This window comes from Furipterus horrens, unplaced genomic scaffold (genome assembly GCF_987537825.1).
Source record: "Furipterus horrens unplaced genomic scaffold, mFurHor1.1.pri manual_scaffold_11, whole genome shotgun sequence".
In the NCBI taxonomy this organism is placed as follows: Eukaryota; Metazoa; Chordata; class Mammalia; order Chiroptera; family Furipteridae; genus Furipterus; species Furipterus horrens.
Window position 1 is genome coordinate 98,847,385 of NW_028327181.1, and position 23,477 is coordinate 98,870,861.

A 23,477-nucleotide genomic window follows, 5' to 3' on the forward strand; every position below is an offset into this window, starting at 1 on the left:
ATGACACCAGGGGCCGCTCGGTGGCAGTGGCGGCAGCACTCTGGCCAGGTGCTGGCCCCTCCCCTGCCTGCCCTCAGCAAAGCAAAGCTCATGAGGCTGGGGCAGTGTGGTTAACAGACCCCCAGAGTCCAAACTTTTTCAATTGTAAATGTATTTTTTAAGCAGAGAGAAATGCATATATTTTAAATGGGATTTATTCTATAACTGCCTGAGCAGACGCAGTCGGGGAGGGGCTCCAGACCGCAGCAAGAGTGCCCACTGCCCACCTTGGGGCTGGAAGCCTGACCTGGTTGGCCAGGGCCCGGTTCTGTAACCGTTAACCTCTTACCCCAACTAACACCAATGAAAGTGTCATTCCACGCAGCCAGCGTGTGTGTGTGTGTCTGTGCCAGGGACTTAGCAGCGGGGCCCCTGGGCTCCCGCTGATGTGGGCGGCGGAGGCCTGGAGGCGCCCCCTCCCCTCAGTGGCTGCCTCACGGACTAGCCACAGGCTTTTCTTAGACAATTTATAAGTTTTAATACAAACCAGTCTGCATTCTGAAAAGGCTCATTTCCAGTAAAAAATATACACCAGTAAAAACGTTTCACAGGAGAACTCCGCAGGGGGTTCTGTGGCCTGCTCAAGAGCGGGCACAGGAGGGGGTCCCAGGGCAGGGTGGGCCCTTCCCATCAGGTCTCTGTGAGGCTCCCCCACGAAGGGAGGGAGGGGAAGACGCGGCTGCCCCCAGGCCCCTGCCCCAGGACGACAGGATGAGGGGACGCAGCATCTCCCCGGCCGGCCATCAGCAGTGGCCCTGCAAGCTGACTGGACCTCCCACGGCTGCGGCTACTGCTCTGCAAAGGCCAAGGCCCTGTCCCCACAGACCACAGCCCTGAGCAGAGGTCGCTGGTCAGGAGACGCTGAGGGGCAGCAGCCCGCAGCTGGAGGGGCTGAGTCCTCCAAGCGCACGAGGTCACAGTCAAGGATGGCCCTGGTGGGGCCCCGGGAAGAGCCAGGGCAGTCTGACGAGGCCTCGGCTTGTGAGCTCCTCCACGGTAGCCCTGGGGGTCAGGGCGTCCACTGCCATAGGGCACGAGAGCAAACCCTGAAACATTCATGATACCAGCTCCCCAGACTCAGAAACGGGTCTGGTATTAGCCCCAGGGACCAGGGCCACTGTGGCCACCGTGGTCAGGGGCTCAGAAGGGAGAGTTCATGCCCAGCTTGGTTTCAAACTGCAGCTTCTGTCGCTTCTGGTAGCGGACCCGGACCCTGGTGGGGCAGGAGAGTAAGGTCCAGGTTAGCACAGACCCCCCGTCAGGGTCGGGACAGGACAAGGAAGAGGCAGAGGTGGGTGGCAAGAAGGCAAGGGACCGGTGGCCAGGTGGTGTGCCCTGCTGGCGGCTCACCGAATCTCGTGCAGCTTCACAATCTCGTTGGTGACTACCACGAGGACCAGGGACAGGCAGCCCAGGAGCCACGTCAACAGAGGAACGTCCTCCAGGCCGAAGTGGACGCGGCTGTCCCTGTGCGTCCACAGCTTCAGGTCGACTGTGGTCTGGACCACCTGCCCCAGCAGCCTGCGGAGGGGCGGCCCCGCATCAGCCTGGGCCTCCTGGCTCCCCTCCCCCCTCTTCAGCGCACCAGCAGCTCAGAGAGGGTGCCCCGCGACCTCGGGCTCAAACCTGCCCTCAAACCAGAGCCCTGCCCTAGCCCCTGCCCCGTCCCCAGCTCAGCCACTCACACCACAGGCACAGCCAGGGACCACCAGAGGTTGGTCAGGGGGCTCTTCCTCCACAGCGGCTTGGTGCGATGCACGTGGGTGACAGAAATGAAGACTGGAAAGCGTGGGGCCTGGGGGTCAGACTTGCCATGGCTGGGGGCCTGGTCCCCAGCGCACCCCCACCAGCCGCCACGGGCCGCCTTCCAGGAGCCCCTCACCAGTGTGCAGGACGATCAGGGCGGCGGCGAGCTTCTGAGCCGCTAGCAGGCCGTTGGCAAAGTCGTCGAACCAGGCTGGAGCCGTGTCGGCGTGGCTGCCAAAGCAAGGCGTGGGCTCAGCCCCCTCTGGGCCCCAGGGGAGCGAACACGGCTGAGGTGTGGGGGCTGCGGGCGGGACCCACCTGGGCAGCATGATGGAGGAGCAGTTGGTGAGGTTGCGGGCCCGGGAGCTGTCACAGAAGCTCTGCAGTGTGAAGCCAAAGCAGACGAGGCACGAGCTGATGGTGAGGCTGAACTTGAGCAAGAAGCAGAGCAGGAAGTAGTGCTGGGTCTGTGGGAGGAAGGAGGCCTGTCACTCCAGGTGCGGTGCGGTCCCTGCAGCCCCAGGACTCAATGGGCGCTTCGGTCAACGGGAGGCGGGGCTGGGGGACAGGAGCAGGGACTGCCCACCTGCGGAGGGGCTCTTGCCCAGCGTCCTGAACACTCCCTTCCCCAAGGACCGGCCCCTTCCACACTCATGTTCCTTGGGAAAAACCTAGGCCCGCAGGCTGTACCTCGCTTACCTTCTTAGGAATGGACTGAAGGTTTTTCCCCGTTGCCATAGACATGATGGAGCTATGGGGGGGCTTCCCCAGCAGAGAGATGCTGAAAAGCAGAGACCGGGTAAAGGGCAGTGACTGTGACCCTGTCTCCCAATTCCCACATGGGAATCTTGGGATTTGGGGAGCCGGGAGTGAGGGCAGGGGTGGTAGGCAGGAGGGCTAAGACAAAGGGGCGTCTTCCTGGGGCTCTGTGACCCTGGGCTCCTGCGGGTACTCGCTAACACCCCGCCCTGCCCGCCTGGGCACCGAGGAGCAGCCAGCTTCTCACCTGAGCAGAGGGTAGCAAAAGCAGGACAGCCACAGGATGTCGGTGGTGCTGAGCAGCGGTGGCAGCTGGACTAGGCAGGAGAGGAACTGGGCCAGGAGAGCCCCGGGAGTGCGATTAGACTGACAGACGGCAGGACGCTGGGAGCCCTGGGCCACCTCGCCCTGCGCCCGGGCCGACGCTCACGTCCCAGCCCAGAGGAGCTGGGCTGCAGGGCTCGCTGCCGTGCTCACGGGCTGTCTCCCAAAGCCCAGCGGTCTCAGAGAGGCTGTGTGCACCCTCCCCGCCTCCCAGCGGGCCCGTAAGCCACGCAGCAGGCCGGGCTCACCTGGATGACCACGAGAGACAGCTGGCACTGCAGCAGGAAGAGGAAGCACTTGCGAATGCCGTAGGTGGCGTGCCGAGCCTAGGGGCCGGGAGGGACAGGTTGTGGCCTCTCAGGCACCACAGCTGACGAACCTCAGCCGAGAGCCGGGTGCCCCGCTGCTCCTGCAAACCACGCTGCCCCTGCAAACCACGCTGCCCGGGAGAGCTTCGCCTGGAGGGGCACTGGCCCTTGGCAGCCCAGATGGATCCTGCGTCGCAACACCCCCTCCCCAGGCCCCCGTCCACCAGCCCAAGCCCCCACCTGCTCGATGAGGCGGATGATGCTGATGGTCTCCTCTTGGCGGAAGGTCAGGGAGCAAGGCAGGCTGTTGAGGTGCCCTGAGAGCCGCAGGGGAGAGAGGCCATCCGAGGCCCGGGCCATGGCGGTGCTGGCGGCGTAGCCAAAGGCCTCCCAGGAGCAGCGGGACGGGTACAGCGGGTCCAGGGCAACGCTGCGCGGCGCAGGGGAGGCACGCCCGTCAGCCGCACTTCGCAAAGGCCCCGTCTCCCGCAGAACTGCGCGAGCGCCACCCTCTCTTCGCCCCACCATGCCCAGGCCCCTCGGGCCCCTCAAACAGGGCGAGGTCAGCCATAAGATATGCCCCAGCCCCGCGGAAGCCCAAGTCTGGGGTCTCCGGGAGGTAGAGGCGGTGTCCCCGACCTGATGTCGCTCTGGAGGAAGAGGCAGCTGTTCCGCAGGTTGGCAGAGCTGCCCAGGCAGCAGGTCACCTCCCCATACTCCTGCATGATCTTGATCATCTCGCACATGGCTGAGGGGCAGGGGCAGGGACACCGAGTCAGGCAGGCCAAGCCCCGTGTGAGGCACTGGGCAGAGCCCCGCAGGACGGGAGAACAGGAGATGACGGACGGCGGGCTCCCCTGTGTGACCATCCTCCCCAGACGTATGACACCTCTGACTCCCTGGAATGGCCACGCCCACAGCTCCAGCCCACCAGGCTCCCCAATCCCTCCAGCCCAGGTTCCTTTGCTCCCCGAATGGGAGACGAACGTCCCCTGGAGAGCGCACAGGATGCCCGTCCCCGCGGCCCCAGCGCTCACTCTCGGGGGTGCAGTCGGTGAAGAGGGGCACCAGCAGGGGCACGTTGTCGATGTTCTGCAGGTGGGGCCGCACCTGGTGGATGCCGCGGGGCAGCTTGGCCTGGAGCGGGTGGAGATGCCGCGGCCTTGGGGTCAGGCGGCAAGGGTCCCGTGGCCCTCCCTTCTCTACCCCAGGCCAGCCAGGCGCCCCTTCGAGGCGTGTGGGGTGCCGGCCCTGCCGCCCTACCCTGTTGCAGTCCTCCAGGAAGCTGGGGAGGTCACTATCCGTGGGCTGGAAGCTAACAAGGTCCGAGTGACCCTCCTCCTCCAACAGGAGCCCTTCTGCATCGTCTCGGGACACTGTGGGGACAAAAGCCTGTCCCTCACCCCAGGGCCGGCCTGCAGGGGCCTTTTCGGGCCCTGCGATGGCACAGAGCTTCCTGCCTATGGGTCTCCTTTCCTCCCTGTCAGCTGCCAGTACCGCAGGGAGATCGGAACCATTTTCCAAGGGAATGTACGAATCAAGAGGGATCCACGGGGCTCTTTCTAGTGCGGCTCAAAGCGGGGGACTGCCCACACCCACCTCGGCCCCACCACAAAGCTCTGCCCTCACCCTGGTTCAGGTCATCATGCAGAGAGCCAGCGTGGCTGGGGCTGGAGGGCGGGATCTCAGAGCCAGGCATGTCCCCATTGGGCGTGAGGGAGATGTGGCAGTTCCAGCCTGTCTCCAGGCCCATCTTTTCTGCAAACACCTGCAAAAAGCAGATGGCAATGAACAGGTGGGCCCTGCAGACCACGGGAATGAGGATCAGTGGCGGCAGAGGGGGCAGCTCTCCCCACCTTGCTTTTGAGCTCGTCCTCCAGAGAGAAGTAGACGAAGCGGATGCAGGCATTGACCAGCCCGTCGATGAGGCGCACGATGTCCAGCCGGGCCTGGTACTGGGAGGACACCATGCCCATGAAGATCTGGCCGCTCAGGGCCTGCATGCAGTCTTCCTTCTCCAGCACCTCCCCGATCCCTTCTTCAGGTCGGCACAAGGCACCAAGACCAGCCAAGACACGGCCCAGCCAGGACACCCAGGAACCGGCAAATTCCAGAAGGCAGCCCAGGGCCACACACACAGAGGCCACACCCAGATCAAGGAGCACGCACACATGTAGCCGGGACACAGGAAGGAGCGAGCAGACACAGGAGAAAAGACAACGAAAGGCACTCATCAGTCCGGTGACAGCCCTACGGAGTAACAACTGCCCGGCCCTGGTCTGGGCAAGGGGCCGGCCCCGCCCTCGGCAACCGCTTCAGTGCAGAGCCTCTCGGGTTACAAGACCCCCTGTCTGGCAGAGGGGCGTTGGGGTGGGGGGTCAGTAGGGCAGAGTCCTCCTGTTCCCGCAGGGTTTGCGGCCCAGCCTTCCGTCTGCTTGAACAGGCGGTGTTCCGGACCTGCTGCTGGGGGTAACTTTCAAAGGCAGCGCCTTCCTACCTACCATCCCACGGAAGCATCACGGGAAACCGGGAGGAGGGCAGCGGAAGCACTAGCTGATAGGTGACACGACGAAGGGACTTGCCCACGTCACCAGACAATGAGTGCCACCGCGGCGTTCCTGGTCCAGGGCTATGCGCACTGTCCCCCCTGCTACGATCAGTTCCACAGCCCTCGGGAAGCCCCCCTCTCGGCCTCCGGCGGGACGACTGCGCGCGGTACCGTCAGAGCTCCAGCTGTTGCGGCGGGTGCTCAGCTTGACGGGGACGGTGCCGGGCAGCTCGCACGCGGTGAAGATGCTGCTCTGGCCGGGCGCCTGCACCAGCTCGATGCACTTGCCGTTGAGCTGAGAGGACAGGGTGCAGCTCATGGGCTTGTAGGCGAAGGCGGAGCAGTAGCCAGACAGGCAGGCTCGCTGGTAGAAATCCAGCACTTTCTTCCTGCCGGGGAGCAGCACAGGAGTGAGGGGGCGGCCCTGCGACTCCCATGCCTGTGCGCCAGGAAGGCCGGCCGCCTGGGCCGAGGGCGCTGCACTGGCGTGGGCTTCCTCACCCACCTGTCGGAGCCCGAGAGAGGGTAGATGTCAGCTCCGTCCCAGAAGTCCGTGCAGGCCTCCAAGACCACATCCGCTGTGCCGTGAGACAGCATCTGCTCTGTGCCTGAGGGGAGTGAATCAAAAGGCCAGACCGTGATGCCCCGGGCCACAGCTCCCCCGCCCCCTTGCCCTCATGGGCAGCACGGTGCCAACCCTGGGCGCAGAGGGAACCATCCAGGCCTCACACTAGTGAGCCCGTGCAGAACGCCGCTGGGCCGCCCATCCTTCAGACAGTCCCTCCTCTGTGACTGCCACCATCCCAGCCCCGGTCCCCCAGCCCAATCCTGCCATATCTGAGGTCTTAGGAAGCTGTCCAGTGCTCCCCGGCCCAGCACTCCCCAAAAGGGACGAGGAGGGCAGAGCCCTGCCCCAAGCTCCTGGAAGCTGTGGCCTGATGTGGGCCAAGCATGGGAGGCTCACTGGTGGTGGCGTCCTTGATGAAGAGGCTGATCATGTGGCTGAGCGGGGGCCGCCGCTTGGTGACACAGGATAGCCTCCCCAGGGAGCTCTCCTTCACCATCTCGGCACTGGGGAGACGGTAAAGCGCCAGGTGGTTCTCCTGCTTGAAGAGCTCCTTGGCCCCGGGTGTGAAGCCTGCAGGAGGAGGGCAGCACTCAGGGCCCGGAGGCACACAGCCCCCGGCACAGCCCCCTCCCCGGCATGGCTCCTTCCACCTCTCCATCCCACGGCGACTTCCCGGATAAGGAAGTGCTGCCAGACAGCCGTGCCCGGCTGGAGGGGGCGGCCGGAAGCTGCAAGGGCTCCCGGGGGTCCCGCCCGGGGCCACGCACCGATGAGGCGGGCGAGCTCACAGAGGCCCCAGGGCACGTGGACGGGCAGCACAGCGCTGTGGCTCTCCTGCAGCGCGACGTTGCACAGGTGGTCCGAGAAGCGGCACAGCCGCTCGGTGACGCTGGCGTTGCACAGGTTCAGGAGCACGTTGAGGCCCAGGGGCTTGAGCGAGGGCAGGTGCAGCTGCCAGTTGGAGTCATCGAACTGGATGCAGGGCGGGTTCTGCTGGTCCTGGGACAGGCTCAGCATCTCCAGGTGGCAGTCACACACGAGGTCCTCCGCCTCGCAGGGCTCCGCCTCCAGCCCAGGCTGGGTCTGGGGGAACGGGGGGGGGGGGGCAGGCGAATGGGCGGGGCGCGGGGGTGCCCCTGGGAGAAGAAGGCACAGCAAACTCACGCCCCCCCCACCCCACCCCCGGAGATCCCCTCCCTGTCCTCGGGCTCCTGGCTGCTCCAGAGCCTGGGCCCAATGACGCGGGCCGTGCCTAAGGAAGGGCCGAGTAGGCCACCGGGGAAACGATGACGGACCTGTCCTAGAAGGAGCCGCTGGCTCTCTGTCTTCAGGAGGCTGTTACTAGGAGGAAGGGCCTCCTCCCGACCAGTGACCATCAGTGAGACCCCAAAGGGGGCGAGGGCCCCATCGCTCAGAGGAGCCAGGGCGAAGCCCCAGGCCAAGCCCGGGGACCCGAGACTCTGGGCTTTGGGCTGTGCCCCCGGGGCCCCGCGGCAGGGAGGCCAGGACGCCCTGGGCCCGACCGAGGCGCCGCTCCCGCCCTCTCCCCTCACCTCGCCAGGCTCTTCTTGCCCGCCCTCCGCGGCCCTGCTGAAGCTCACGTTAGAGCCGGACGGGGGCGCGCCACGGCCGCGCGCTCTGTGCTGAGAACAGGCGTCCGGGGGCCTGGGGCCACCGCCGGGCCAGTCGTCACACGCCTGCTCGTTGGACAGGTGCACGGTGGCGCTCAGGGCGCCGGCCAGGAGGGCGTCTCGTTCGTGCGGCTGACGGGAGCAAGGAGCACAGGCCTGGGACCCGGGCGGCAGGGCGGGGACGTCCCTCGCTGCCTCCTCTGCGGGTCCGCCGCAGCTGCTCAGAAGCGGGCGCTCCTTCTCCCTCTCGCCCCCCCTCCGAGGCCCCGGCCGTACCTCCTCCTCTCCCTCGGGGTGGCAGAAGGAGCGGGTGGACAGGTCATCCGTGAGGTCCTCGTGGCTGCTGTGCGGGGGCTCCACCTTCCCGCTGAAGAACAGCACGGTCTCGGGGCTGGGGTTTGGCCAGGACAGGATCCCCTGCTTGTCCACACAGCACAGGACCTGCAGGGAGAGGCGAGGCTTGGCAAGGGGCCTGGGCTCCCCCCTCCGCCAGGGGCCCCTGGAGCAGCCGGCAGGCACCCAGACCTGCTGGGCAGGGCCCCCGCAGGGCCCGCACGCACCGTGACGGAGCCCAGGCTGTGCAGCAGGCTCGAGCTGTGGCTCAGTGTGGGCGATGTCCCCTGGATCACCCGCAGAAAGTGGCCCCAAATGCAGCGCAGCATTTCCTGGTGGGAGGAGGTCCATGAGGGCGTTTGGGGCGCAGCACATTTCCCAGGAGACAGGCTGTGGGGCCACCAGAGGCCACAGCCCAGGGGGGCACCAGGCGGGTGGGGTGAGGGGGTGTTTCCCCAGGCAGAGCAGCGATACGCTGCCACGAGATAGAGACTGGGGACCCCCAGGGCCCACTGGAGGCTAGAAGGTCATAAAGGAAGGCGAGGCCGCCCCGCGGGTACCTGAGTGGAGATGGCCTCTGTGTAGCTGCTGAGTGTGTCCTCCGAGAACTTGGCCAGCTGCACGGAGAAGAGGGGGTGAGCCTCAAGGAGGGGCTGCCCTCCTCACACAGGCCTCCAGATTGGCAGGTGGGGACCCCATACCCACAAGGCTCCTAATGCCTTTGGCCAAGGACACCGGGCAGCCCCCGATCCCGGTCTGCTGAGAACCAGGACGGATGCTCACCCACCCCCGGGGCTTGGCCTGGAGGCCCTTCCGGATGGAGAGGGCAATGCCCTGGGAGGCTGCCTGGGGCCGGGGCCCATGGCAGAGATGAACTCCCCCTGCTGCTCCCTGGGGACTCCCTCACTTGTTCCCGTTCCTGTTCTCTTTGCACGTCCCCCAGGAGCCTCGGGAAACCTACCAGGGAGCTGGGGGAGCCCTTGCTCATCTGGGCCAGGACGCGGGCTTCTCCGCAAGCGGTGGCCAGAACCCAGAGGACTGGAAAGATGAGGGGGAGGATGGGCAGAACGCCATTCACCTGGGAGAGAGGGGGCCCCACTGTCAGCTCCGAAGAGCTGTGGCCCCAGGGAGGGCGGGCACAGCGTCCCCTGCCCCACATCATTCCCTGAGTGCAAAGGGACAGCTGTCGGGGACAGGAAGGGAAGAGGGGAAGCAGGTGTTCTGAAGCTAAAGCCTGAGGGACGCCTGGGCTGCACAGAAGTAGGGACAGTCAGGGACGAGAGGACCCGGCCTCCAGGGAAAGAGAAAAGCGCGGCAGAGAGGAAAGGAGCGTCGGTACCTGTAGCTGGAGGAGCGTGTACTGCCAGGACGTGACGCCGGGCGCACTCAGCATGAAGCGCAGGGCGTTGGTGAGCAGGAAGCTAGCCTGTTGGGGGAGCAGGAGTACAGCCTGAACCCCTCCCCCCAGAGACGGGCCCAGGCTCTGAGGCTCCTGAGCCTTTGCCCACTCACCGCCCACACCGGCGGGCTCCGTCTGGGGCCCCTGTCTCCACTCACACGCTCACCCGGGCTGGCCCTGAGGCTCCCCCACGTCCCGCTCCCCTGCCCCACGTGGCCCACTCACGCACCAGGACCACGGGCATGGCGTAGTGGAGCATCACCGACTGCACCGTGAACCGCTCATTGTCCAGGGCCGTGACGGGGCGGGCCAGGGCCCTGTCCAGGCACCATCTGCAGGAAGAGGGGACCCTCCGCTCAGGGGAAAGCCCAGAAACCGTACCTCCACTGAGCGTCACTGGGGCCTGCAGTTCCCTCCTGGTCCTCAGCCCCAGCCAAGGGGCCCCTGGACGTGGCCTGGGCTGCCCCCAGAGTCACCCCTCAGAATGGGGACTGGGAGGGAGCAATCACCCATCTAAGAGTGCTCCCAGGACACTGAAGAACCTGCAGAGAGGCCTGCCCTGGAGGGCATCTGTATGGACAGGCTCTTGCCTTGTCACGCCTGCTCCGAGGGCACCGGGGAGGAGAAGTTGGGGTCGGGCAGCACCCCCACCTGATGTTGTCAATCACGGGGGTCTCAAGGACGCGGAAGAGCCGGTGCTGCTGGGGGTTCTGTGGCCCTTTCCTCACTTCTCCCCGGGGGGACGGGGGTGGAGAGAAAGGGGGAAACAGGTCTCCGGGCTCCAAGACGATGTGTTCGTCATCCTGCCGGGGACGGAGGGGAGGGGCTGAGGGCCGTCGGAGGCCACTCTTCCTCCCGAGGTCCAGCCCAATGGAGACATAACATGGGGTTAGGGACCATTGGCTAGCAGAGAGTCACTGGGGGTGGGGCCCGTGGGGCTAGGTCCCTAGCAGCTGGAGGGTCAGAGAAGAACGAACAGGACAAGGCAGGGAAAGGTGCCCCAGCCCTTTCCGCTCCCCGAGAGCCTGTGCCAAGAAGTCTATGAGGAGGCCAGGAAGCCTCAGGATTAAGCCTGGGACCCTCACGCCATTGCCTGTGGTCTCTCCCGCAGCGCCTGCAGGGAAGGAGAAAAGCCCGAGCTACCTTGATTCCCCTCAGAGAGGCGAACGATTCCTGGCCAGGCCTCAGAGCTATGATGTCTCCTTCCACCAACAGGCTAACTGGCAGGTTGACCAGACGTCCATCTCTGTAGGCCCAGTGCAGGGACCAGGATGGTGCAAAGGGCATGTGGAGGTCAGGGTACATGACATCTGGCCACTTGATCTCCTTGCCGTCCCTGAGGGTATCTAGTGAGAACAGAGAGAGGGAGACCACCTCACCAGGGCTGCACACACCACGGAGCTTTGCGCTCCTGTGAAGCCCGCCTCTGAAATCCAGCAGCAGCCCATACCATTCTTCCCAACACTTCCCCTCTTTCAGGGTCGACTCCCCCACAAAGCCTTTCCCAAGCACCCGGCCCAGGCACTTCCGCCTCCTCTGAACACCTGAAGCTCTTACTGTCTGAACCCCTGTTCCTGTCAAATGCATTTCACAAACATTGCTGAGGGCTTTGATGGGTGTGATAAGCCCTGTGAAGATACAAACGTAAAATATGAAGAGCCACAGCCTGGGAGGGGAGATGAAACGCATGGGCAGATAACTCCAACAAGGCAAACACACATGCTAAGAGTGTCAGGAAAGATCCAGGAGCTGCAGGAGCACAGAAGAGCTGGGGCAATCAGAGAAGGCTGCATGGAAGAGGGAGCACTGGAGATGGGTCACGAGGAATGGGCAAGATTTCTGTCAGCTGGAGACAGCGAGGGAGAAGCATGCCAGGCAGAAAGGCAGCAGGACAAGGGCACAAGGACAGGGAAGTCCTCAGTGGGTCTGGAAGTGCCAGTAGTTTTAACGTGAGGATGAAGAGCAAAAGGAAGAGTCTGGAGAGGAAGGCTGGAGCCTGTGCCAGAGGTTCTGGGAAGCCACGGAGAATGGCTCTGATGAGCAAGCGGGAGCTGTTGACCGTCCCTGAGCAAAGACTAAGCTCCCGGAAAGCCGGGCCCGCCCTTCCTGGTCACCTCTGTCCTCCCAGCGCCTGGCACATGGATGCAATGAGTGGATCCTATCAGAGTCTCACTTAACACTTCAACTGCACTGCCCGGCACTGTCAAGAGGATGGTCTCAGGAGAGTAGGGGCTGCTCTCTTAGACCACACACTCGTGTAAAGCAGGAACGGCCATCTCTCAAAAGAGCCTAATGTGGACTTCCGGCCAAGATGGAGGCCCAAACAGACATGCTGCATCTCCCTCCACAACTAAGAAGGAACACAACTACCGCAGAACTAGAGACAACCAGAAGTTCCAGAAAATCGAGCTGCATGGAAGTCCAGCAAACAAAGATATAAAGAAGAAACACTCATCCAGACAAGTAGGAGGGGCGGATCCGGGGCAGAGAGGATGCGGTGTGGTGGCAGCAGTGGTGGCGGCAGTGGCAGGCCGGCAGAAAGCGCAGTCACATGTTTTAAAAAGTCAGGAGGGACACCTGGGAAGCGTTCCCAGCTCCTCACTGGACATCACAGCTCACGGTCCCAGCACTGGGGAAAGTCAAGCCTCATTGCTTCTGACTGTGCAGACCAGTGGGGATTAGGGCGGAGGCAGAAACTGCTGGTCTCTCAGCAGAGTCCGCTTGTTTAAAGAGCCCCCATGGTCCTAGAACATCCGCAGACTCTCCCATTCTGGGAACGATGGCCAGGGCAACAGCTAGAGGGGCGCCAGTCCCATACGGAAGTGGGAGAGGTGCCTGGAAAAGGGGCGAGTGCTGGGCAGACAGCATTGTTCCCTCTCGGACCCCTCCCCCGCATACAGCGCCACAATGTGGTGAAACGGGTCACCCTGTACTAACGAATCCCGAAGGCTCCATCCCTTACAACATAACAGGTGCGACAGCTCTACCCGGGACGCAGAGGCAGACAAACACAGAAGCCTGTCAGAATGAGGAGACAGAGAGGTATGGCCCAAAAAGGGGAACAGATCAAGGTTCCAGCGGGAGAACTAAACGACAAGGAAATAGACAACCTAACAGACACAGAATTCAAGACACTGCTGATAAAGATGCTCACAGACTTGACAGGTGTGCTTAAGTACGACAAACGCATAAGGGAAGAAGTGAACGCTATGCTAAATGAAACGAAAGAAAATCCACACAAAACCAATGGTGAAGGGAAGAAAACTGGGGTTCTAATCAATGATTTGGAACATAAGGAAGAAAAAAACAGTCAACCAGTGCAGAATGAGGAAGCAAGAATTGAAAAAAATGAGGAAAAATTCCCAAACTTTGCAAAGGAGATGGACATACAGGTCCAGGAAGCACGGAGGGTCTCGGGCAAGCTGGACCCAGAGGGGACCACACCAGGATGCATCATGACTGAGGTGCCAAATGTGAAAGATAAAGACAGAGTCCTGGGGGAAGCAGAGAGAGGCGGAGAGTGGGAGAGGTGCCTATAGGACTATCAGCTGATTTCTCAGAGGACACTTTGCAGGCAGAAAGGGACTGGCAAGCAGTATTCACTGTGATGAAAGGCAACCTGCAACCAGGACTACTCTATCCAGCAAAGCTATCATTTAGAATGGAAGGGCAGATGAAGTGCTACCCAGACAAGGTGAAGCTAATGGAAGTTCATCATCACCAAGCCATTATTATATGAAATGTCAAAAGGACTTACTTAAGAAATAGAAGATCAAAACTATGAACACTAAAATGACAACAAACTCACAACTATCAACAACTGAATCTAAAAAATAAAAACAAAATCCAACTAAGCAAACCAGAATAGAAACAGAATCATAGGTATGGGGATCATTTGGAGAGTTATCAGCTGGGAGGGGGGCGGGGGGAAAATGGGGAAATGGTGCAGGGACTAAGAAGCATAATCGGTTAGCACAAAACAGACAGGGGGAAGTTAAGAATCACATAGGAAAGGGTGAAGCCAAAGAACTTACATATATGACCCATGGTCATGAACTAAGGGGGATGGGACTGCTGGAAGGAAGGGGGGTACCTGATGGAGGGGAGCAAAGGGGGAAAAAATTGGAACTACTGTAACAACATAATCAATAAACTATACTTAAAAAAAAAAAAAAAAAAAAAAAAAGAGCCTAACGTGGTCCTCAACCCGTCGCCAGAGCTTCAGAAGCGCTGGCTGAGTGGCTGGGTGAGCAGAAACCTGCCTGCCTGAGCGAGTCCCTACCCTGTCAGGAACAGGGCTGCTCTACCTTTGGCTCCTGGCTGCCTGCCCCCAGCCCCAGTTCCTGCAGGTGTCACGGACCTCTCCAGCCCAGTACCGTTGGACGAGGCAGCCTTGGAAGAGAAAGTCTCTTCTGGCCTCCTGCCAAGAGAGAGGGTCTGCCCTGTTAGTCTCCCAACTGACAGAGCGAGTCTGCAAGCCAGCGGGGGTGCTGTTAGTCACCCCGCCTGCCGGAGTGGCCCACGGCTCTCCCTGGCCTGCTCAAAAGAGGGCAGGGTAACCCTGATAAGGTGCTTGGTGCCAAGAGCCCCCAGAAGGCTGACCCGAGGCCACGCCTCGTGCTGGGGCTCTGGGGGTGGGGGTGGGGCTGGGGTTCTTCAAGCACTGACCCATCACAGGTCATCTCCCGCCCTACGCGCCTGACCCTGGCCCCACCTTGGATTTGGTCGATGATCCCGCGAAGCCTCCGCTCTACCTCCCGACGCTTCAGTCGCCCCTGCCGCCCGATGAGGATGAGGTTGAGCAGCAGCAAGAGGAGCAGCGTGGAGGCACTCAGCAGCTCCGCCCCGTGGCTGGCAGGAGGGTGAGGGCTACTGGCGCCGGCCCAGCCGACCAGGGCCCCAGACCCCACACTCACCCCCCACGCCAGCCCCGACCCTCTGGGAAAGCGGGTGTGGGCCCAGTGCTGCCAGCAGGCCCCCAAGGGGCAGAGGATCCCTCCTGGGGCAGCAGCCCGTCTCCCCCAGGATGTCCCAGGCGGGACAGCAGCCTCTGCTGAGGCAGGAGAGCGGCCAGCGCAGACCCGGGAGGGGGAGGCCGGGCCTTGGTGCGTACCTGCCCGCCGGCTGGCCCCCACAGCAGCCCAGCAGCAGCAGGGCGGCCAGCAGCATGAGCGAGGCGCCCGGCCAGTGGAAGCAGGAGCAGCGGTTACCGTGGTGCAGGAAGCTGCTTCTCCACGCCTCCTGGGGAGCAGCAGAGGCAGGGACAGGGACGTGACAGGGGCCGCCTTCCCTGACACCCGCCCTACCCAGCCCCTGTGGCGGGCTCTGTCTTCTCCTTTTAGTCTCAGCTGGGGGCCAGCCTGTTGGACTCACTGTGAAAGGAACCCCAGCTTCTTTCTGATTTTCAATGATGCTGGGGGCGGGGGGAGCAGTGGGGACGTCACACCCTCCAGGGCAGCAGGGTGCATCAGGGGCCCTGCGAATGTGCCCTAAGCTTCTCTGCCGTCCCCACCAGGCCCTGGCCTACCTTCCAGGTGAGACACTTCTTCCGCTCCTTCAGGTGTCCTTCCAACACAGTCTCCAGCTGCTCCTTCAGGATGCTGAGCGCCTTCCAGGTGGACAGGCCCAAGGCAGAGGGCACCACGTCCTGCAGGGAAGCAAGAAGCGCTCAGCGTGTGCCCTGAGGCTCCAGGTCCCCAGTCAAGATAGGGCTCTTCCCTCCCCAGGCCCTGCCCCCCCCATCCCTCAGGGTGTAAGCATGTGGAAATCTCCACCAAACCAAGACGTTCAAGTATCTAGTCTCTCCTGCTCTTCAAAGCCAAGTTTAAAACAAAAGCAGAAACAAAACTTTCTATACTCAGTGTTTTCTGACTCACCTTTCACTCCACTTTCAACCCACCGCCAGCAGCGTCTCCCACCCCCCACCCCGAGGCTGCTGTCACCGCTGACCTCCAGCTGCCTCACCGCTGCCACCTTTTAGATTCCACTGGGGCAGAGGGGGTTAACATGGAGATGCTACCAGCTCATTGTGCCTAGAGAAAAAATTAGGGAAAACCCATCTTCCGTAACTGCCGTTTCATAGAAAGGAGGGACTGCGACATACAACACAGGAAGATCAGAGTCTCCCAGGACAGGGCCGTGCACCTAAGTGACCCCCAGCCTGGCCTTCCTGCTCGCTGACCCCCCCTTCCTGTGTCCTCCTCCTCCGACTCTGTTCTCTCCCCTCCGTCAACCCCACAGTGCACCCCATCACAGCCTCACGACAGGATGTACATTTCCAGGGCGATGCCAGCCAGTGACGGTGGCAGCCCCCAATGAGCTTACACCTCCGGGAGTCCCCTCCGGCCTGTCCCCGGCCCACGGCCCCGAATTCTGACCTGTGTACTGACGTGGCTCACAGCCATTTCAGAGGCACCTGAGTCCATAAGGCCAGACCCAGAAATGGTCGCCCGCCCCCCACCCCACCAGAGTCCACACTCCCCCCGCAGTTACCACCTCACTAGGTACCCAGGCCGGAGCGGGAATCCCCTCACGGACCCCGCCCTTCTCCCCCCCCAGCTCCCCCTTCAGTCTCTACCTTGTCTGAACCAACGGCGACACCCGCCAGCGTAAGCGCATGTCTGATCACCTGACCCCCTTTAACTTTAAAATCGGGCCCCGAGTCCCGCTCGCCCTGCCACCTGCCGGCTTCTCCGGCCTCCCTCCCTGCTCGTGTGCAAACACCTGTTTGTGTTTTCCCAGCCAAGGACACACTCCCGCCCCCGACAACTCTTACCGCCCCTTGGAGACTCAGCTCAAACATCACCTGCTCTAGGAAATGTTCCCAAAACCCAGGGGGCGGTTCGTATTCCCATGGCCCCCTGGGCAACGTGGCTCACAGGCTGCCTCGTTCAGCGCTGTCACGATGGGCCCACCCCCTCTGCTCCCCCACTAGACGGCCCATCCCCGGAAGACAGGTACTGAGTTCTCCCATCCCCGCCCCTCCCACCAACTGCTAGGGCAGCGCCCGGCACTCAGCAGCAGCTCAGTGACCACTCACCGAGTGACGGAGCGAACGCACGCGCCCGCAGCCAATGGCGGAGCGAACGCACACACCCGCAGCCAATGACAGAGCGAACGCACGCGTCCGCAGCCAATGGCGGAGCGAACGCACGCGCCTGCAGCCAATCACTGAGCGAACGCGCACGCCCGCAGCCAATCACTGAGCGAACGCGCACGCCCGCAGCCAATCACTGAGCGAACGCGCACGCCCGCAGCCAATGGCGGAGCGAACGCACACGCCCGCAGCCAATCACTGAGCGAACGCGCACGCCCGCAGCCAATGGCGGAGCGAACGCACACGCCCGCAGCCAATCACTGAGCGAACGCGCACGCCCGCAGCCAATCACTGAGCGAACGCGCACGCCCGCAGCCAATCACTGAGCGAACGCGCACGCCCGCAGCCAATGGCGGAGCGAACGCACGGGCCCGCAGCCAGTGGCGGAGCGAACGCACAGGAAGAGCGCGCTCTCCGGGCAGGAGCCCAGGTAAGCCCTGTGCTCCTGAGGTCCCACAGCCCGGCAGGGCCGTGGGGCGCCCCCGAGGCCTGGCCCAGATGAGCGGCAGGTAAGGCCGAGCTCTGCCCCCGTCTCCTTGCCTCGGGAAGAGCCGGGAAGGGTTGAGAGAAGGAAAAGGGGGCCGCAGCCGGCTCACGTCCGAGCGGCTGGCCCGGAGCCGGGACGCCCGTCGTCCCAGCCCAGGCAGGGACGGGGTGACTGTGGAGGCACCGCTGCCGGGTGCGGCTCTCCTGGGCCTGCCCTCCCTGGGCCCTGTCCCCCGCAGGCTCGGGCACGGGAGCGCCCAGGGTGTTACTGCCTCGGCCAGGCCTCCAGCAACGGTGACGGGAGAGAGCCCAGGGAGGCGGCAGGGGCCGGCCTACGCAGGGAACAGGCTCCGCGCCAGAAAGACAGGGACTGGGCGGGAGAAGGGCAGGGCTGCCGGTCCCTAGGAAGCTGCTGCTCTGCAGCGGGGCGGGGGCGGGGGCGGGCTCCAAGGCGCCCCCCGCAAGCCAGGCCTGGGCACCGGGCCGCTCCGCACTTGCCCTCCGCCTGCCCCGTGGCCGCGCGGACACCTGCTGCCCTGCCCAGCCCTGCGCTTGCCCTTCCTCTCAGCCCCCGGGTTCCCGGACGGACGCTGCCGGGGCACGGCGCGCGGAGGCGGGAGGGCGGCTGCCCGCACACGCTGTGGCGGCCGGGAGCGCCGACCGCAGACTGACGATTAAAGACCGCGCGGCAGAGAATCAGTCGTTCCCGGACGGGGCCTGCCCGCACAGGCTGGCCGCGGGGCGGGGCCCTGGCCTTGCTGCCCCAGCCGCCGGGGCGGCTCACCGGCCTCACGGCCACGCGTCACCCGTGGCCGCCGGGCCCCTGTCTCCTCTGTGCCGTGGGTTCTCTCCCTCGTGGGGAGGCAGCCACGGCTGGGGAGGGCCTTCACCCTGTCCCAGGGAAGCCAGAGGGCGCTGGGCACGCGGGCTCTGCCGGCCCTTCCCGAAGCATGGGTTGGGCCGGGCGCCCCCGCGCCCCTGGGCACCGTCGGGGCGACCGTGTGAGGACAGACGTGGTCTGCTCGAGGAATGAAGACCCGCGTTGAACACGTGCGGTCTGAGGTCCGCTTCTATTGCCGCCCAGGGCCAGGAAGGGACAGGGACATCTGCCGCCGCCTTAAGGACCCAAAGGCACTTCCCTCTTCCCAGAAGCTCAGAAACCCCAATGTCCGTCCCCAGACCCCGCTGGAGACGCGCCCAGGGCGAGGAGCCATGGCTAACGCAGGCCTCTGCACCAGCGGGGCGGCGAAGTCCTGCTTCTCCGCTTACACTCGTGCTTTGCAGGTAGAACCAACGCAGTCCGTCTGGTTTAACTGCCCGGGTTCGGGAGAGGCTTACAGCAAACCCCCACTGCGTGCTGGCCTGCTTCTCTCTGTTCCATCACCCAGGGGAGGGCTGGCAGGACAGGGGTGCTTGGGGACCTCTGTCAGATCAGAACCGCAAGGAATCTGCCACTAAACAGGACCGGCCCCCGGGCCCAGAGCTGAGCATCCGGGTCAGCCTACTGAGCCAGCACGCCGGTGCTCTCCTGCGCCACCCCACTCAGCCTTCTCCGCAGCCCAGAGCCCGCAGCCCCAGGCCCCAGCCCTTCCGGGCCCCTCCACGGTGCTCTCGGTACGGCCGCTGCTTCCCTTCCTGCCCCATCTGCTTTGGGAACAAGCAAAATCAGGGTCCCCTGGGCTCAGGTAGACAGGTTATGAATTTAGACCTTGACCCCTGGCGTTGACAACAGTAGAAAACCACTGATTAGAACCGGCTGGCCCCTTTGCCAGGTCCCCACCATCACAGCCTTCTTGGCCAATGCAGGCGGGGAGGGGCCCAAAGCTGGATGTCACATAACGCCTGAACCACTGAAGCAGAGATTCGGCCACGAGAGCCAGGGTGTTTTTTGGGAGTCATGATAAACCTCTCCTGAGCTTGGCCAGACACAAATTGGCTGTCTGTAGCCAGGGCATCCGAAGCCTCAAGCTTCCTCCCCTTCCTCACCCTCCAGGCTCAGGCTCACCTTAGCGCCTTCACCCATTTTCTTCCGCCTGCAGCCACCGAAACCTAAGATTAAACCACCACAGCTCTGGTTGCTCCCGTGAGAAAAGCCCCTTACTGGCCCAGAGGAGGGCCGCCATCCAGACCCAGGGTTTTCTGTCCCTTCTGCACGGAGTCCCGGGTCCCAGCATCCAGGAGACCGACGCCCCCCTGGGAAGCTCGGCTCTACTACTGCTCTGGGAGACATGGGAGCCTGGCTGGCAGGTCCTGAAACACAGCGGCTTGCTGGCTTCCATGCCCAGCCTCCTTCCGCAGTCCTAGCTACCTGGCAACCCAAGTGGCCTCCGGTGGACACCGCCTCCCCAAAGCCTCCCGCGCAGAGCAGGCACCAGGCACTGGGACAGAGGCGCGGACCCACGCTGGCCGGCGTACTCACTTTGTTGCGTTTGCCCTGGAGGGGCATCCATAGCTCTGCCTGCTTAAAGAGCATGAGCCACACGGAGTCAGCTACAGAACTTCCAACGCCGCCCAGGGGGAGAGCGAGAGAGCCTGTGAGCAGGCAGCCGGTGCGGCAGCGACCGAGCGCAGCCCAGCGGAGCTCCAATCTGCTGATTAATTCAGCCTATTTCCAGTCCCGCTGCGCTGCAGACTGAGGGAGGAAGGAGGAGGAGGCAGGCCGCATGGCACCCAAAGGGAGGGGAAAGGGGGGAGGGGAGCCAGGGCTGCGAGAAGAAGTTTGTAGATGCTCTCCCTGATGTCTGGGGGTTGGCCTGCTAGTCAGAGGGGGCCCCTGCGCATACGCAGGGGGCAGCCCAGGGGGTGGGCGGTGGGAGGCGGCTGCTGTCATCAGGGCAACTGCAGCCATCGAGGGGCACCTGGGCTCCTTCCCGGACTGCCCTTCCTTGGCCCCAGTCCCTGGACGAGGTTAGGGGCCCCACTGCGGAGAGCCTGCCATGGGAGGGCTCCCCCAAGTCGCTGAGACTCCCAGCGTGGAGCCCAGCCAACAGCAGCTCTCTCCACAGCCAGGGCTGCAGGAAGCAGGGGAGGGGGACTTGCGAGTTATTAATAGCAGCACATCCTGCGAGGAGGGGGACGAAATGGCAACTGAGAAGCCTGAAGCGGTGACTCTTACAGGGCAGGGCAGGGGCCAGGAAGCGCGTGGAGGGGTCCAGCGCAGAGCGCAGGGCCAGCCCCAGCCCCGAAGGAAGGGCCTCTGAGGATTTCAACATCTGGGACCCGACACCTGCCAACCAGCTGGCACTGGGACCCCAACAGCTGCTGCTCCATGAGGCTGCAGAGCTGGGGCAGCAGCGACGGACGCAGGTGCCGTTAGACACCCCTGCCTGAGTGCCCCAGGGACCAGGCAACTGCGGACACTGGGCCGAAGGAGGGGCCTGTGACCTGGGCTCCCGCCTCTGCGCCTCCCTGGGTATCAGCAGATCCTGGGCATCGCCCTGGGCCCCGGTTTGACAGACAGGAAGCTGTCAGCACTTCCCCTGGGTGAAAGGGCTCGAAAGGTCCTGGGACCGTATGGGAACTTCTCGGCCTGTGTCCACACCGCCCTCAGGATGGGGCTGCACAAACCCGAGGCGGGGGAACAGCCTAACGGGCCAATAGCCACGGAGCGCGGCTGCAGCCTGAGCCCGCTTCTCCAGGGCCCCGGGTTTCCTAGACGACACCATCGGGAGCTGCAGGGAGGGAGGACTTCCAGCCAGCCTCTCCCCTCCCCCTCCTCCAGCACAGCTCCCTGTGGGGCCCCGGCCAAACCCAGGGCTGAGCCAGAATGAAAAGGAGGGGCCCGGCAGCCCGGAGGTTAAGGGTGGGAAGTCTCCCTGGGGCCCAGGCCTGGGGGAGGCAGGGTCCCCTTCTGAGCAGCCACCATGAGGATGTCTGCTGCCTGAGCACACTGCAAGGAGGAGGACCTCTGTCCCCTTTCCCCCCGTCCCCTGCTCCCAGGTCACGCTGCCCCTTTAGCCTTCTGCTAAAAGGCACTGCTCCATGGGAACCACAGCGAAACAAATGCGCTCCCTCTGGGGCAAGAGGCCCTGGAAACAACAGCTCATGGGGTCCGACCCAGCTGTTCTGCAGAAACCCCTTCCTACACCGCCCAGTTTGTGATGGAGAGGGCAGCCCTACACCCAGGCTGTGGCTGCCACAGCGCGTCCCCTGTGGGCTGGAGGGCTGGAGGCGGGAGGAGGGAGGCTCTGAAGGGGACACACTGAGGACAGGTGGGTCCTGAGGAGAAAGGGGACGGTGCAGAACATCAACCAGCAACAGTCAAACGAATTGTGGGCTACAGCAGGAGACGACAGGCCCCCTCACCATCGACTGCCAGCACCTGGCTCTCCGCGTCCCACGCCCCCAAGAAGCCGTGACTGTCAGAGGCCCCTGGGTCTATCTGGAGAAGCCAAGTCACACAACCAGCAAGGCACCTCGGGCAGGAAGCCCATCAGGTCCCATGACTTAGCTGCTTGTACCACTGATTCCTCAACCGGACTGGATGCTTCTCCAAGCCAGGGGCCACCTCCCAGCGCCAGGAGTTCTACCAACCGAAAGGGAGTGAGCATTCCGCAGCCGCTGCTGCCGGTGACCACGCGTTCCAGGTCAGGACTCAGCCACCCAGGGGAGAAAGAAGAGGAGAAAGGAAAACCCTCCAGGAGAAATGGCCCCTGAGAACCGGCCAGCCCCCTGGATCACAGGACTTTGCTTCCCCAGCTCACTAGGAACTCATGCTCAGCAACACGCTGGACCCAGAGGACGATGCTGTCCTCTGTTCTACGGACAGTCGGCCTCACCCAGGCAAGTCTCCGCCTCAGACACCCTCATAGCCTGGAGGAGGGGGAGGTGCTCCCTGGAATTGCAGCCCTTGCAACCGTATGCAGTGGTGCCCACGCCAGGGGAGAGGGAACTGGGGCTTTCCCGTGTGCCTGTCCCTGCCGGGATGGCCACCTGCCGAGCAGCCAGCAGCTCCGTGAACAGGAGGTGGCACAGCCCTGCTTCAAGCTCAGGTCCGCGAGCCAGTCCCACAGCTGGCCCGGGGGCACGTGAAGCCCGGCGCTGAACAAGTCAGCACGCAGCCGGGCACCGCCAGAGGCCTAGTTCCCTCTCCAAACTCCCCAAGACCTCCTTGGCAGGAAGATCACTATCCATAAATTCAAGTTAATAAATAACTTGCTCCATGCCAGGGTCTGTGCCAAGAGCCAGGGCGCAGACAGACTGTTCGATACAGGGTACCAAGGGCGAGGGAGGAGGCCTGTGACACTGAAGGAGGGACCCCTGGAGAGGGGCAGGAGGGTTTATCAGGAGGGGGTGATGCCTACACTTAGTCTTGGAGAACAGTAGGGGTGTGCCCGGAAAAGGGGTGGGGGGCGTTTTAGGGTAACTGCCTAAATGTGAAGCGTGTGCCCAAGGCAGGGGAGGCTGGGGAGGCGGGGCCGATGGCCAGCGGCAGGACTGTGGCGGGCTCTGCACTCCGCACCGAAGGGTGCAGCAGGTGGCACCAAGCCTTTGACAGCTTTTAAGCAGGGGTGATGAGGGGTCAGCCCTGCGTTTTGGATCGCCTTCTCTGACAGCCGAGCAGAAGGAGTCAGACACAGAGGGACGGGTTAGAAGGCCAGGCACAAGTCCAGGCGAGAGGGGAAAGGACCCCCCCGAGGGCGGCGGCGGCTCAGGAGAGGGATACTCTGATGCGAAGTCCACCTGCACGGGAGTGGGTGCGCCTGGGGGCAGGCGGGGAGGCGGAGGCCTGGACCTCCTGGCCGCGCAGCTGCGTCTGCAGCCTGACCGGCAGCTCTCCCCTAACCACAGACAGGGCGCCGGCAGGCTGGGGCAGAGCCCTAGCGAAGAGCAAACACACGAAATTACACGCCCCTGGGCAAGAAGGGAAAGGCCGGCTCGGAGCCAACCCAAGTCAGAAACCCGCTGCCTCGCAGTTGTGCTAACTGGCTGGTCCGCCTCCGTCCTGCACCCCTGAGTCCCAGCCGAGCACAGCACCCTCGTGGAGGGGAACACGTTCACGCACCCCAAGCCCCAGAGCCCTGCCCTTCTCTCACTTCTGATTTAAAGACCCCAAACGAGCACCTCCCAGGGAGAGGCCAACAGACTTACAGGCGAGCCAAGCACACCTACCGCACGCTTCTCCTTCAGATCCATGGGCCCCGAATACGGCAGGCATGCCCCGGTGTGTGCGGTCGGCCCCGACAGGAAGGCTCCTCCCCAACATGGACAGACCCCAGTGACTCTGTCACAGTCACAGCA

General features: G+C 63.5%; 1 protein-coding gene across 4 annotated transcripts; it reads right to left on the reverse strand.

Moving 5' to 3' along the window:
• Positions 1-176: 176 nt before the first annotated feature.
• On the reverse strand, positions 177-23,477 carry TMEM94 (transmembrane protein 94). Of its 4 annotated transcripts, none has more exons than XM_090290675.1 (31): positions 23,349-23,477; positions 15,183-15,302; positions 14,769-14,896; positions 14,370-14,506; positions 10,799-11,001; positions 10,307-10,458; positions 9,885-9,987; positions 9,596-9,682; positions 9,218-9,334; positions 8,817-8,873; positions 8,484-8,588; positions 8,200-8,364; positions 7,846-8,055; positions 7,060-7,375; positions 6,689-6,862; positions 6,230-6,332; positions 5,896-6,113; positions 5,033-5,214; positions 4,806-4,944; positions 4,440-4,552; positions 4,214-4,313; positions 3,816-3,924; positions 3,417-3,606; positions 3,117-3,194; positions 2,792-2,877; positions 2,485-2,566; positions 2,104-2,252; positions 1,922-2,016; positions 1,725-1,818; positions 1,390-1,560; positions 177-1,252 (listed from the first exon to the last, which is right to left on the reverse strand). In XM_090290675.1, the coding sequence occupies exons 1-31, from the start codon at positions 23,370-23,372 to the stop codon at positions 1,180-1,182; spliced, it is 4,080 nt and encodes a 1,359-aa protein (XP_090146801.1). In that variant the 5' UTR covers positions 23,373-23,477; the 3' UTR covers positions 177-1,179. The 4 variants fall into 4 exon arrangements, with proteins under 4 accessions (XP_090146801.1, XP_090146804.1, XP_090146803.1 ...); XM_090290678.1 differs by lacking the exon at positions 23,349-23,477 and adding an exon at positions 19,657-19,725 and having other exon boundaries at positions 7,894-8,055; XM_090290677.1 differs by lacking the exon at positions 23,349-23,477 and adding an exon at positions 19,657-19,725 and having other exon boundaries at positions 5,033-5,211.

Coding starts and splice junctions, on each gene's coding strand:
- TMEM94 (XM_090290676.1), bottom strand. CDS start 19,710: ATGCTCTTTAAGCAGGCAGAGCTATGGATGCCCCTCCAGGGCAAACGC. Junction 7,376..7,845: donor GGCAAGAAGAGCCTGGCGAG/GTGAGGGGAGAG, acceptor CCGTTCCCCCAG/ACCCAGCCTGGGCTGGAGGC. Junction 5,215..5,895: donor CAACAGCTGGAGCTCTGACG/GTACCGCGCGCA, acceptor GCCGACCTGAAG/AAGGGATCGGGGAGGTGCTG.